This window comes from Mus caroli, unplaced genomic scaffold, assembly GCF_978045245.1.
Source record: "Mus caroli unplaced genomic scaffold, Mus_caroli_1 scaffold_1, whole genome shotgun sequence".
Classification (NCBI taxonomy): domain Eukaryota; kingdom Metazoa; phylum Chordata; class Mammalia; order Rodentia; family Muridae; genus Mus; species Mus caroli.
This window is the reverse complement of record NW_028227256.1, coordinates 169,363,219-169,376,080: the sequence shown is the minus strand read 5'-3', so window position 1 is coordinate 169,376,080 and position 12,862 is coordinate 169,363,219. Positions and strand designations below refer to the sequence as shown.

The window sequence follows — 12,862 nt, the reverse complement described above, 5'->3', positions numbered from 1 at the left end:
AAGTAATGACCTCAAAGGGAACATGGCACTTGTTTGACCTCCTAATAAGAAAGACAGTGAGCTCAGTGGAGTCCTGAGAGAGGGGTGGGTACTGTTTGGGAAGAGAAATATCACCATAAGTGAATAAAAACTTTGGAGTAGTTCAACTAATCTTCAAATGACAATGGTGTTGGGAAGTGACTCTCCAGAGAACACACGGACTCCTATAGCCAATAGAAAGCCTTTATTCACGGCTGGTGGGCTACACAGGGAATCAACCATGCAGAACAAATCATGTATCCATAAGCTTTATTTTTCTTGGCTTTTATGCACAAAAAAAATGAATCCCGGTTAACACACTTCAATTACCAAAAATAGGTAGCAATAGGCATAGCTACAGAAGCCAAAATGTAAGGTTAGTTCTTTTAGGGACTTTCCCAGAACTATGAACTATGATTTAAGTCTTTGTTCTCTCTCTCTCTCTCTCTCTCTCTCTCTCTCTCTCTCTCTCTCTCTCTCTCTCTCTCTCTCTCTCTCTTTTTTTTTTTTTTCTCCGAGACAGGGTTTCTCTGTGTAGCCTTGGCTGTCCTGGAACTCATTTTGTAGACCAGGCTGGCCTCGAACTCAGAAATCTGCCTGCCTCTGCCTCCCAAGTGCTGGGATTAAAGGCATGCGGTGTAGGGGCCTATGTGGTCGGGATGCTGTCTTGGAGCATCTAACATGGTTTCAGTTGTGTTAAGGTCTGAGAGTCTGTTACAATGGTCCCCAGATTCAGTGCATAGTCAGTACACACTTCCTGGTGCTCCATTCCCTGTGTCATCTCTCTGGTGCTCCATTCCAAGCACCATCTCTCCTGCTCCAGTGTCATTCCTTCATCTTCTGAGCATCACTGCTACGTCCCCTCAGTGGAATGGATCTCTTCCTCCTAGGTGTTGCTTCTTCCTTGTGTACAGGGTTATCTCAGTGTGATAGCATGGCTGTTGCATTGTCGAGTGGGGTCAGTGGCTTAGATGCCCACCCAGGCTGAGTGGAAAGCGTCTGGCAGTCCTCCTGCATCCACCTGCCCAGAACATAGGAGGAACTCTGGCTGGACGTGGGCTATCCTCCCTTCCTCCTCCTTCCCCTACACCCCTGCAGACTCACAGGTGAATGAAGGGAGGGCACAAAGATGGCAAAATATTAACAACAGTGTGTGTCGATAAAAGGGTTACAGGCGGTTGGGAGCAACCTGAGACAAGGCTGGGAATCTAGCTGGAACCTTCGGCTGGAACAGTCTGCATCCTTAGTGGCTGAACCCTCTCTCCAGTTTCTGCTTTGGGGGGGTTTTATTGGTTTGGTTTGGTTTGGTTTGGTTTTTCAAGACACAGTTTCTCTGTGTAGCTCTAGCTGCCCTGGAACTGGATCTGTAGACCAGGCTGGCCTCTAACTCATAGAAATGCCCCTGCCTGGCCTCCTGAGTGCTGGGATTAAAGGCATGGGTCAGTACTACTGGCTATTTTTTATTTTTGAGACAAGATTTCGCTATCTAGCTCAGGTTATCCTTCAACCTTACTTTGTAACTTAGAAAAACAATGAATTCACAGCAGTCCTCCGGCCTCAGCATCCTAGAGTGCTAGGACTACAGGTGTGTGCCACTATTATTAGTCTACATGCATTCTTATGTAGGATCAATTAAATAATTGATACCACATTTACATATGCATATTGCTTATTATATAAAATCCCTTTAAAGATTTATTTCCTATTCTTCTATGAATATTTACTGCAGAACTTTAAAAAAAAAGTCAGTGATGCTGAGCACAGTGACAGACACTTGACCAGTTCTAGCACTGAGGAAGAGGAGACAGCCTGTCAGGAGTTCAAGGTTTTCCTCTGTCTCAAAAGTTCAAATAGTGGCTCACACCTGTACTCTCAGCACAGCAGAGAAACCAAGGCCTGCTCCATAACCCACTTGGACTTAGTGATGTCTGGATCAGTTTTATAAAGAAACAAACAAACAACCTCCACTATTCTCCAGCCATGATAACGGTGAGGTAAAGCTGGGTGAGAGAGTGTGTCGGACCCAACGACGTTCAACCCCAAGCACTGGAAATAAATAAGCACAGAAGTCCTAGGTTGCTTTTTACTTTCACAAAACTGTAGAGTACATTTCTGTGTTATTAAATAATCCTTAAACACAAGACTTGAGGGCCTCACCAGCAGAGGCAAGGATGGCCCCACCTCCCTCTCCACACTATGTGGAGGTCAAGCTGTCCAACTTAGCTATGACCCAGGCCCAGATCCAGGACTTTGAGTTGGTCCACCCCATCATCTACTCTATCTATGAGCTGCTGGACCACATGCTGGTGGTGGCTCTGCAGAACCAGAGTGGCAGGATCACCGTGACTCTGGGCACCAGCAGGATGTCTAATAGGGAGTCTCAGTAAGGGTCCAGTATTGATATTATGGCAGAAGCTAGAAGCCAGAGGTCTTGAACCAGGCCAATGACTCATTACAATGAACATTTGCATGCTGAGCTGTTGGAGCAAAGGTGACTCCTGGGCGGGCGACACACTGTAGCTTCCAAGGCCACAGCTAACGCATATGTGATGGACAGGAGGACCAGGTGGAGGAGCAGAGTGGTGTGTGTGTACCCGGTACAACTGGAGATGCAACAGCTGTGACCAGTGTGAGAGAAGACTCTGGTTGATGGAGGAACAGGTCACTCTATCCAGGAGGATCTGTAGAGTGGAGCGCAGCAGCCTACAGCCTGCGTGAACTCAGCCCCCAGAACAAGCTGCCTGGTCACAGGAGCGCTCTGCATCTGAACAGCAACAGGATGTTTGAGATGACAAATGGCTTGCACTTCCTTAAAGACATCCACGGTGTGTTCTTCTCCCAGAGGCCATGCTGGTCCATGGCCCCATGCTTCAGGAGAGGGTCATGCTGATGTATGGGGGATAGAATGCCACAAGAGACCAAGTGGAGGTCCTTGGCATGTGCTGGTGCTGGAGACCCTGTGGGTGTTTGTAGCCTGAGCTGTTGCCAGAAGCCATGTAGAAGGTCGGGATCCATGCTCGGGCTGACTGTAAAGGGCAAGGAAGCTTCTCCTGCAGGGATTATCAATGACTGCAGACTTGCAACTGAGATGGACGTAGAAGGCTTCTGTGACAACACCTACCTCCACACACTCACCCCAAAGTAACAGCATAAAGAAGGAAGCCATCAAAGAGAACTCTTAAAAGGTGTGAGAGGGATGCTAGTAGCTCTCCACAGTGACTTCCAGCAGGCAGTGCAGTGAAGGACTCAGCTTTTCCTTAGAGTGGTGGCCACTGGGAGTTTCAACTCGCCCCAGTGAGCATATAAACAACACCAAACACCAACGGACTTGGTTTTATTTCGCTTTTGTTTTTTTCAAGTTTGTTTGGTACTTTTTGTTTGTTTGTTTTGTTCTGTTTTTCTTTTGGGGGAGTCTCAAGAAAGATCCAGTAGACATGGGATGAAGTGGAAACTTAAGGGTTCTTTGGAAAGTCAGCTGTGTCGGATGGTGTTTTGCTGGGGCAAACATGTGGAGTGTTTTCATGAAGTGGACACAGGTGAAAGACTAAGACAAGTGAAGGAAGGTTTTGCTGATGCAGACACAGGAGAGAGGATGCAAACACGTGAAAGGACACATGACGAAGGACTCTTTGCTAACAACATGCATGTACCGGTCCTCCTTACACTGCATAGCTGAGCTGCATTTGTCAGGACACCATAGAGAGAAACACACTAAAACACTTCTGGTGGTGTGTTGCAGTTTCTTGCTGCTTCTGCAGACTTGGGCTGATGGGCAGTGATGTCAGCTGAGACAGATGCACGTGCTAGGGCAAGACCCGTGGAGGACATGTGATGTTTGGAGGGTTATAAATAGGACTCAACAGACAGTGACAGAGACTGAGCTTGGCTTGATTATAGAGGTAGCTGTGCAACACTTGTGGGTCTTTTCTCTGATCTTCGATTCCCTGAGAGAGGCACAGCTGAGAATTTCTGGCATCCCTCCTGCTGACTAGAGCTGAGGCTGAGGCCTGGCTGTCTCTGCTAGGTAGGCCACTGCTGCTGATTCCTGTTTGCTATGCCGACTCCACCAAACTGGACTGCTGGTGTGTTACAGTAAATCTCCAACCCAAATATGCCCCGGCTATGAAAACACAAGTCAGTTAATATGATTGCATGCAGTGCGCCTAGATTGGGCAGATCTACCGCTACACTACCATCTTCCTCATCTATGAGACCCCTTAGAACTTGAGGTTTCTCCAGGACATGTGCTTCTGCTCCACTTCTTCTTCCTCCTCCTCCTCTGCATCCTCTCCCTCCTCCATTTTCTTCTTCTTCTCTCTCCCAACCTTCTGCTCCACCTTCCCTTTATCTGCCCAATCATCAGTTCTCCTTTATTTTACAAATTAAGGTGGGAAGCAGGTTTACAGGGAATCACCTGAGTGCCGACTCATCAAATATAATTAGCCCCAGGGCTATCCACAACCTTGGTGTATCTGTGAAGTGTTTGCAAGTAGATCAAACTGTGCTGACCAATGACCAGTGAACTGAACTGCCGATTTCCAAACAACACAGAGGGGATTTGCTCCAAAGAATCTTTCTAAACAGGTCCACATCCCCCGTATCCTTTCTTTCCCACCACTTTGGTGGGTGGTGGGCTACAAGGGAGGTTAAAGCGTTTAAGAACTATCATTAAAAATAAGATTTGGGCTGGGCTGTGGTGGCGCACGTCTTTAATCCCAGCACTTGGGAGGCAGAGGCAGGTGGATTTCTGACTTCGAGGCCAGCCTGGTCTACAAAGTGAGTTCCAGGACAGCCAGGGCTACACAGAGAAACCCTGTCTCGAGAAAAAATTAAAATAAAATAAAATAATAATAAGAAGAAGAAGATTTGGAAAATTAAAGATACAACGGGAAGAGTAGGAAGTGAGCTTGATCATGGTACACGGTGTGAAAGTCCCAAATAATTGATAAAAATATTATGTTAAAAAAAAAAGAAAGTTGGTGTTTGTTTTTTGTTTTGTTGTTGTTTTGGGGGGCAGGGTTTTGGGGAGAGGGGCTTGAGAAAAGGTTTCTCTGTGGAGTCTGTATATGCTAGAAACTAGTATTAAAGGCATGAGCCGCCACCACCACCACCCCTGCATTTGATTTTACTTTAGATTAGTCATATCTCACTAAAACTCACAGTCCTGTCTCAGCCTTACCAACACTGAGAGGTCAGGTAGGTACCACCCCTACCAGACAGAAAAGACTTTCCATGGAATTAAACCCACCTCCTTCCTTGCTCATGGTGGGTAGGCACTCTGTCACTGAGCTGCATCAAAGGCAAGGTTTTTTCAATTCTTATTTAATTCTTTCATGTTGGAGCTGAGAATGAAACCCACTTCTTCATGCATGCTAGTCAGTCATGTGTTCTGTCCATAAAAGTCATATTGTGATTTGTAATTTTTTCATTGTCTTTTTTAATTTTTCCAGTTCCACACACATTTCTATTTTATTATGACAAAGGTGAAAATGCCACCTTCTCCACAACAGCAACCAGGAAAACTTATCCCAAAAAATAACTCAGTACAAAACAGGTCTGTTTCAGAATTACAAAAAAAAAAAAGAAAGAAAGAAAGAAAGAAGAAAAAAAAAACTTTACATGAGTTTTTAGATCCTATTTTAAAACAGGAAGTAAAAAGAAACAAACAAAAAAACAAATTCACCATTGTCTGCACAGTCCAGTTGCCTACCCTCCCTCTAAGGCATCACAGACGAGGCGTCTGGGTCCCGGTTCTTGTGCGGATTTACTCGGTTGTTTAGCTGGTGTCCCTCCTTGCATTGTAAGCATCCAGCTGTGCGTCCAACTCCTCTGCAGAAAGCTGCTGCTGCTGCTGCTGCTGTTGCTTTGAGTTCCTGCCAGTGCCTCTACCCCTTCCCTGGCTGCCGCCGCCACCAAAACCTCCAGAGCCACGGCTCCTTGCCATGCTGCCTCTGTTTCCGCTTTGTGCAGGTCTTCGCTGTGGATCAATCTGTGACGTGACAAGCTGGATGTCCATAGGGCGGCCATCCAAAGGGACGCCCTTGTACTGCTTCATAGCCTTCAGGGCATCTGCCCTCCGTTCAAAGTGTACATCCGCCGTCCCTAAACTTCGTCCAGAGCGATCGTAGTCCACAGCGGCTTTTTTCAACGTTCCAAATTCAGCAAAGAGTTCCTGAATGTCAGCATCTGACACCCCGAAGTCCAGGTTTGACACGAGCAGCTTGGCACCGGTCTCCACGCCTTCCCCAGCCCCGCAGCCGCTGTCGAATAGGTCGTGCTGCCACTTGTCCGGAAGTGGTTTCGGTCTGCTGTACGGTGCCGGCCGGTTCCTGCCGCCGCGGGCGATGGCGGGCCGGTTCCTCCTAGGCCCGCCGCCTCGATTCACCCGGCGCTGGCTACGGTTCAGCTTAATGATGTCGTCCAAAGACATGTCCATCTTGTCGGCCATGGCGGGCGCGGATCCGGGCCTGGCTGGCCGGGCCCTCGCAGTGCAGACCAGATAGGACTCAAACTCAATGATTCCCCCGCCTTGACTCCGCCTCTCCTACCGGTGCTGGAATCCCAAGCGCACCAAAATCACACTTGGAAATTGGAAGTCTGTGCGCTTGTGAATCTGGCTTTCGCTCTGACCCCTGGTGGCCGCCCAGCGCTTAGCGACATCTGGGACAAATTCAAGGCACTTCCGGAAACCGAGCCGGCCAAGCGGCTTCTCCGCGATATTTGCATACCCACAATGCAGTGCACACAGATGGTTGCATACTTTAAAAGTGTGACGTGTTTTTTTCGTTGTTCTGTTTTACTCATTCTATTCCTTAATGTTATAGAAGCTTCAAAGATTTATCTGATATAGTAAAGTAGTCACTATCTTTAGGAGTAAATAGTCACCATTAGTGACCTAGGAAATACAGTCGGCCGAGAACTGTACACTAGGCCTACTAGGGCATACTCTGGTTTCTCTTCAGATCGTATAAATCTTTCGCCTTTTACTAAAGATTTCCGTGGAGAGGAACAACTCTGAGTCTTAAACCAATTTTTTGAGGCCTTGCTTTTGTAAGGCTACTAATGTTGTTAAAGATTAGACTTTGCCTTTTCCTCTTTACTGCATGCATCACGTGTTAGCCACTCTAAATATCAACGGCTTGCGTTTAGGTTAGAGAGGCGACTCATGGATAAGAGCACTCACCCACGTAAGCGACCATGATGAAATCTGGAGAGATGTACAGCGTGCTTATAGACTTATGTCTCTGGGAGCGAGCGGAGTTCCTAAATTCAATTCTCAACAACAGATGAAAGCTCACACCTATCCGTACAGCTCCAGTGTGTGCTCATACACATAAATCCTTAAAAATAAGACTTAGCGTTTTTTTTTTTTTTTTAAAGATTTATTTATTTATTATATGTAAGTACACTGTAGCTGTCTTCAGACACACCAGAAGAGGGCGCCAGATCTCGTTACAGATGGTTGTGAGCCACCATGTGGTTGCTGGGATTTGAACTCTGGACCTTCGGAAGAGCAGTCGGGTGCTCTTACCCACTGAGCCATCTCACCAGCCCCCGGACTTAGCGTTTTTGTGGGAAGTCAGTAGACATGGTATTTTTTTTTTTTTTTTTTTTTTTTTTTTTTTTTTGGTTTTTCGAGACAAGGTTTCTCTGTGTAGCCCTGGCTGTCCTGAAACTCATTCTGTAGACCAGGCTGGCCTCGAACTCAGAAATCCGCCTGCCTCTGCCTCCTGAGTGCTGGGATTAAAGGCGTGCGCCACCACGCCCGGCGACATGGTATTTATTTATTAAGCCGTTTTTTATCTAGCAGGGTTATGTTGTGGTCTCAGTAAACATGTGTATAAACCATTATTTTTAATATTTTATTTAAGTGCAAGGTGGTTAGGGACTTAAGGCACGTACAATTTTCTAGCACTCGCAAAATGGCTAACCCAGCTCTGTAGCTGAGGAAGAACTAGCGCCCCCTTCTGGCTTCCATCAGTGCCAAGCAACGCTCAGATACGCAGGCAAAATATTCATACAAATAAAGACAGATACAGTCTAAAAAATAAATGCAGGAGCCACTCGAGCAGAAGGGACAGGTTACCCTCAGAGCTGTGGGAGGGACTAGACTAGGATGCAATTCCCCATCTCCCCCCAGCCCCCCCCAAAAAAAATGAAAATTACCATCAATTAGAGCCTACTCTCCCACCCAAGACCTTTCCCTTAAGGACGGAGACTGTCCCTTTGAAATACCTCAGTCTCCTTATAGCTAAAATACCTCAGTAATAAGAACAAGTAACAAAGTGGCCGGAACTTCAAACACAGAATGCCCTCGGTCTGCTTGGCAAAGCATATTTGGCTCTGCCCACCCAAGTACACTGGAAAGGAAATTGGTTTGAAGTTTCTCTCTGCCTGGAACAGACTTAAAATCACGGTGGAAATGGAAAGGCTCTTGTATGTCTCCTGGATGGGCTACTGCACTGACCAGTTCATTGCCTGCTTCACGCCTCTCTTCTGTTTCTACAAAATTCCCTGGGATAAGCGCTCCTCAGTGCCCCACCTGGGGCCCACTTCTGCTGGACAGGAGCTCCGCTTGGCTTCTCTCACAACTCCCACCTGCAACCCTATAACAAATCTCCCTTCTAACCTCTCGGAAATTCCTTCTCTCCGTTTGCAAAACAAAGGACCTGAAAGCCAACAGTTTTGGTGCCTCTAGTGGCCATTGGATAGCCTGGCACCTTAACACTCCAAGCTATCCATGACTGAAGCAAGAAAGTTTCCAAAGATAGCCCACTTTACTTTATCATCCTCCGTATCATCAATAGGTGAGGACGGGAGTATAGGGAGTTCACAGTCCAGCCTGGGATACCTGCCTAAAGAAAACAATAAAATAAAGAAACAGGATGGACATACCATGGATAGCCGAACATGTCCAGCAGAGAACAAAAGAGTGTTCATAATTGCATCTGTTGCTTTCCTGTTGCTGTGATAACAAAACCAAAGTAAAGTTCATTTTGGCTTAGGCACCCAGGGAGAGAATCCATAACAGTAGGGGGAGGCGTAGCAACAGGGGGATGGAGCAGCAAGCAGATCACATCTTCACCTTTAAACACAAGGCAGAGAGAATAAACCGGAAGCAAGGGAAGGCTATAAACTCTCAGAGCCCACCCCCCAATCGACATCCTTCTGCCAACACAGCCAGACCTAAAGGTTCCGTATCACTCCCCCACCCAGCACCACTAACTAGAGATCAAGTGTTCACTCACCCAAGCTCACCGGGGACATTTCTCCTTCTACCCACCACAACCATGGAATATGATTCTTCTGTGGATAATTGTAGGCTTGGGTTGACCTCTAAGGGTTGTTTTAAGGTTTACAAATTCATGATAACACATGGAGAACGTGTTAGATACATATTTAGGTTTTTTAAGTGTTGGGCTCACTGTCTGCTCCTGATCCATGGATAACACATAATTGAAGGAAAACCAAAGCAAGATTTCTTGCTTGGGAGAAGAGTGGTCAGATGTAAGGAACACCGTAGGTCAGAGAACACCACCGCTAACCCAAGGTCCAGTCTAAACATTTTAGGTAGGATTTCTGTTGCTATGATAAAACGCCATTAGTCAGGATTCTCTACAGACGCAGGAATCACAGGGTGCCTCTATATCTTAAGGGAATCTGTTGTGATAACAACGGGCAGCTGTGAATGGGAAGTCCAAGCATCTAGGAGTTGCCAGGAGGCGAGTTATTTAAGCTGGTCTTCTGTAGGTTCCAAAAGAGCAAGCAGTTGAAGAAGAGTGAATCTTCCCTCAAAAGATATGTAAGTACACTGTAGCTGTCTTCAGACACTCCAGAAGAGGGCACCAGATCTCGTTACGGATGGTTGTTAGCCACCATGTGGTTGGTGGGATTTGAACTCTGGACCTTTGGAAGAGCAGTCGGGTGCTCTTACCCACTGAGTCATCTCACCAGCCCCAAATCTTCCCTCTTACAATGTCCTTATGTAGGCCTCCAGTAGAAGGTGTGGCCCAAATTAAAGGTGTGTATACTACCGCGCCTGGATCTAGACCTTGCTTTTTCACAGACTGACCTTGAACTCAGAGATCTGCTTGCCTCTGTCTCCTGAGATCAAACGTGTGTACTACCTGGGCTATGCTTTTCATGGCCACTATGCCTCAAGATCTCCGTGTCAAGATCCAGGTCAGAAACCTGAGTCTTCCAGCCTCAAGATCTGGATCACAGGTGAGCTCTCTATTTCTAAGCTGCAGTTCATTCCAGATGTAGTCAACTTGACAGCCCGGAATGGCCGTCACACACCCTGATCAAGAGCAACTTGGGAGGAAAGGATCTGTTTCTGACTGCAGTTGTAGTCCATCACAAAAGGAAGTCAGGGCAGGAAACTGAAGGCCAGAGATGAAGCAGAAGCCATTGAGAGTACCGCTTCCTGGTTTGCTCCCTGTGCCTGGCTCAGTTCCGCTGCAGCCCAGGGCCACCTGCATAGGGGTAGTACCACCCCTGGTGAGCAGAGCCCTCCCACAGCGATCACTAATCAGGAAACTGACTAAAGTAGAGTTCCTAAAGGCCAGCCTTAGGGAGGTGCTTTCTCAATGGAGGTTTCTCTTCCCGGGTGAGTCTCCAGCCTGTGACAAGCTGACTAGAACATCATCACCAGGACAACATTCCACAATGCCTTATTTTGGGGGATCACCATCTGGTCTCACAAGTTTGTAAGGTAATGCCTTCTCGTGACTGTAAACCTCCATAGTACTGTCTTCTGCATTTCTAGATCGTATTCCAGTAATTAAAAAAAAAAAAACCTTTAACAGGAGTAAAAACTCTGTGCTTGTTCTGTCATATAAAATACTTGTAAAACCTAAAGGAATAAGGACTGCATGATAAGCAAGAAAAAAAAAGCGTTACACCATGCATGTTTCCCGGGAGCACATTTATTATTAATTATACTTAATTATTAATGTCAATGCCACCTCACTATGATCGGTTGCTTTGTTATCTGTGACAAAAAAAAAACCTGGGTAACTCTAATTGTTCTAAATTATTAAATATGCCCTGAAATTTCAAGAAATAGAGCTCATTTCTTTGCTCCAAAACAAAAACTGTCATAAGAGTCCATTTCCCCTCCTGTTTCTGCGGTTTTCCTTTGCTGCCTGGTTGCTTGAGAAGACCATCGTTCACGTCTGCTTCTGGCTAGATGTATGAGCCCTCCCAGGGATTACGGCTCTCTAGGGATCAGAAGAGAGGAGTGATTTGATGAGAGACCAAAGGAAAATGCCAGGCGCACCTACAAGGATACATGGGAGAACCCAGGAATTAGACAGCAGAAGTTCTTTGTCATCCCAGGAATGTGTGTCACTCTTCCTGAACTGACAGATTCATTTTCCATTTTCATTCTAAGTTGAAAGACAAAGCAAAGAGCCTTAAAATCTGTTCTCCCACAGTGGAGCTTGTGAATGCCAGGCCAAAGAGGGCCCTTACTGAGGAATTAAGCACTAAGGTGGAGCTCCCACTCCTGCAGTAATAAGCAAGGGAGCACCCAGATCCAGTAGGGGCCCTAAGCAGGAGAGCAAGCAAGCATGGTGTACCGGCTGGTTCTGTGTGTCAACTTGACACAGGCTGGAGTTATCACAGAGAAAGGAGCGCCCCTTGAAGAAATGTCTCCATGAGATCCAGCTGTAAGGCATTTTCTCAATTAGTGATCAAGCATGAGAGGCCCATTGTGGGTGGTGCCATCCCTGGGCTGGTGGTCTTGGGTTCTATAAGAAAGCAAGCTGAGCAAGCCAGGGGAAGCAAGCCAGTAAGTAACATCCCTCCATGGCCTCTGCATCAGCTCCTGCTTTCTGACCTGCTTGAGTTCCAGTCCCGACTTCCTTTGGTGATGAACAGCAGTGTGGAAGTGTAAGCTGAGTAAACCCTTTCCTTCCCAACTTGATTCTTGGTCATGATGTTTTGTACAGGAATAGAAACCCTGACTAAGACACAGGGATTCAGGAATAAAGCCAAGAAGTAAGAACTGGGCTGAGACAGGAACAGGGACATGGTTAGAAAAGCAAGCCCTTACCTGTTGTTGGGGAAACTCTGTTTCCTGCTCAAACAGGACAATTTGAGTAACACTTTGTAAACTCTACAACACAGCACAAGTCGCTTATCACTGAATGCTTCGCAGTTTGCTCAGTGGTTAAGAGCACTTGCTGCTCTTGCAGAGGACTGGAGTTCAGTTTCCTGCACCCACCTGAGAAAGCTCCCAGCTTCCTGTACCTCCAGGTCCAAGGCACCCTCTAGGAGGATCCTCTGGCCATTAGGAACATCTGCATTCACATTCACACATCTGCATCCACATTCACACATCATCTGTATCCACATTCACATAAGCACACACATACACAAGTAAAATAAAGCAAATATTTTATAAACAAACAAACTCCAATTCTGCACTGCATTGATTCATCCTGAAATTCTTTTCTGTGACAAAGCCAAGGATCTGGCTTTACTGAGTGACAGTCTGAAACAATAAGAGACTTCTCTGCTGCTGGCAAGAGTTCCAGGCTGTGTCTCCTCTGGCTCACATCAGGTGACGATGCTGGCTTGAAGTTTTTATAACAATATGAAGTGGAAACTTATGGTTTCTCTGGAAAGCCAGTTGCGTTGGATTTTTTGCTGGAGCAGAACACGTGAAGGAGTGTTTCACTGAAGTGGACGCAGGTGAAAGGATGTTTTGCTAAAGCAAACATGTGAAAAGATGCATAATATTAAAAAAGAATATAAACATAACCCAACAGATGGTGGATGACACCTTAATGATCATTGTTTGTCGTGACTTCATAGAAAGAAACACACCAGAAAACTT

The 12,862-nt window shown here is 46.3% G+C and overlaps 1 protein-coding gene and 1 non-coding gene across 2 annotated transcripts; one reads left to right on the top strand and one right to left on the bottom strand.

The window, feature by feature from the left end:
- Positions 1-1,961: 1,961 nt before the first annotated feature.
- Positions 1,962-6,552, bottom strand: LOC110299590 (aly/REF export factor 2). The gene has a single exon (XM_085842978.1). The coding sequence runs from the start codon at positions 6,464-6,466 to the stop codon at positions 5,795-5,797; it is 672 nt and encodes a 223-aa protein (XP_085699104.1). The 5' UTR covers positions 6,467-6,552; the 3' UTR covers positions 1,962-5,794.
- Positions 6,553-6,960: 408 nt separating this feature from the next.
- LOC115032553 (U5 spliceosomal RNA) lies at positions 6,961-7,076 on the top strand. The gene has a single exon (XR_003838198.1). It is a non-coding gene; the product is annotated as a U5 spliceosomal RNA (small nuclear RNA).
- The last annotated feature ends 5,786 nt before the right edge of the window (positions 7,077-12,862 follow it).

Coding starts and splice junctions, on each gene's coding strand:
- LOC110299590 (XM_085842978.1), bottom strand. CDS start 6,466: ATGGCCGACAAGATGGACATGTCTTTGGACGACATCATTAAGCTGAAC.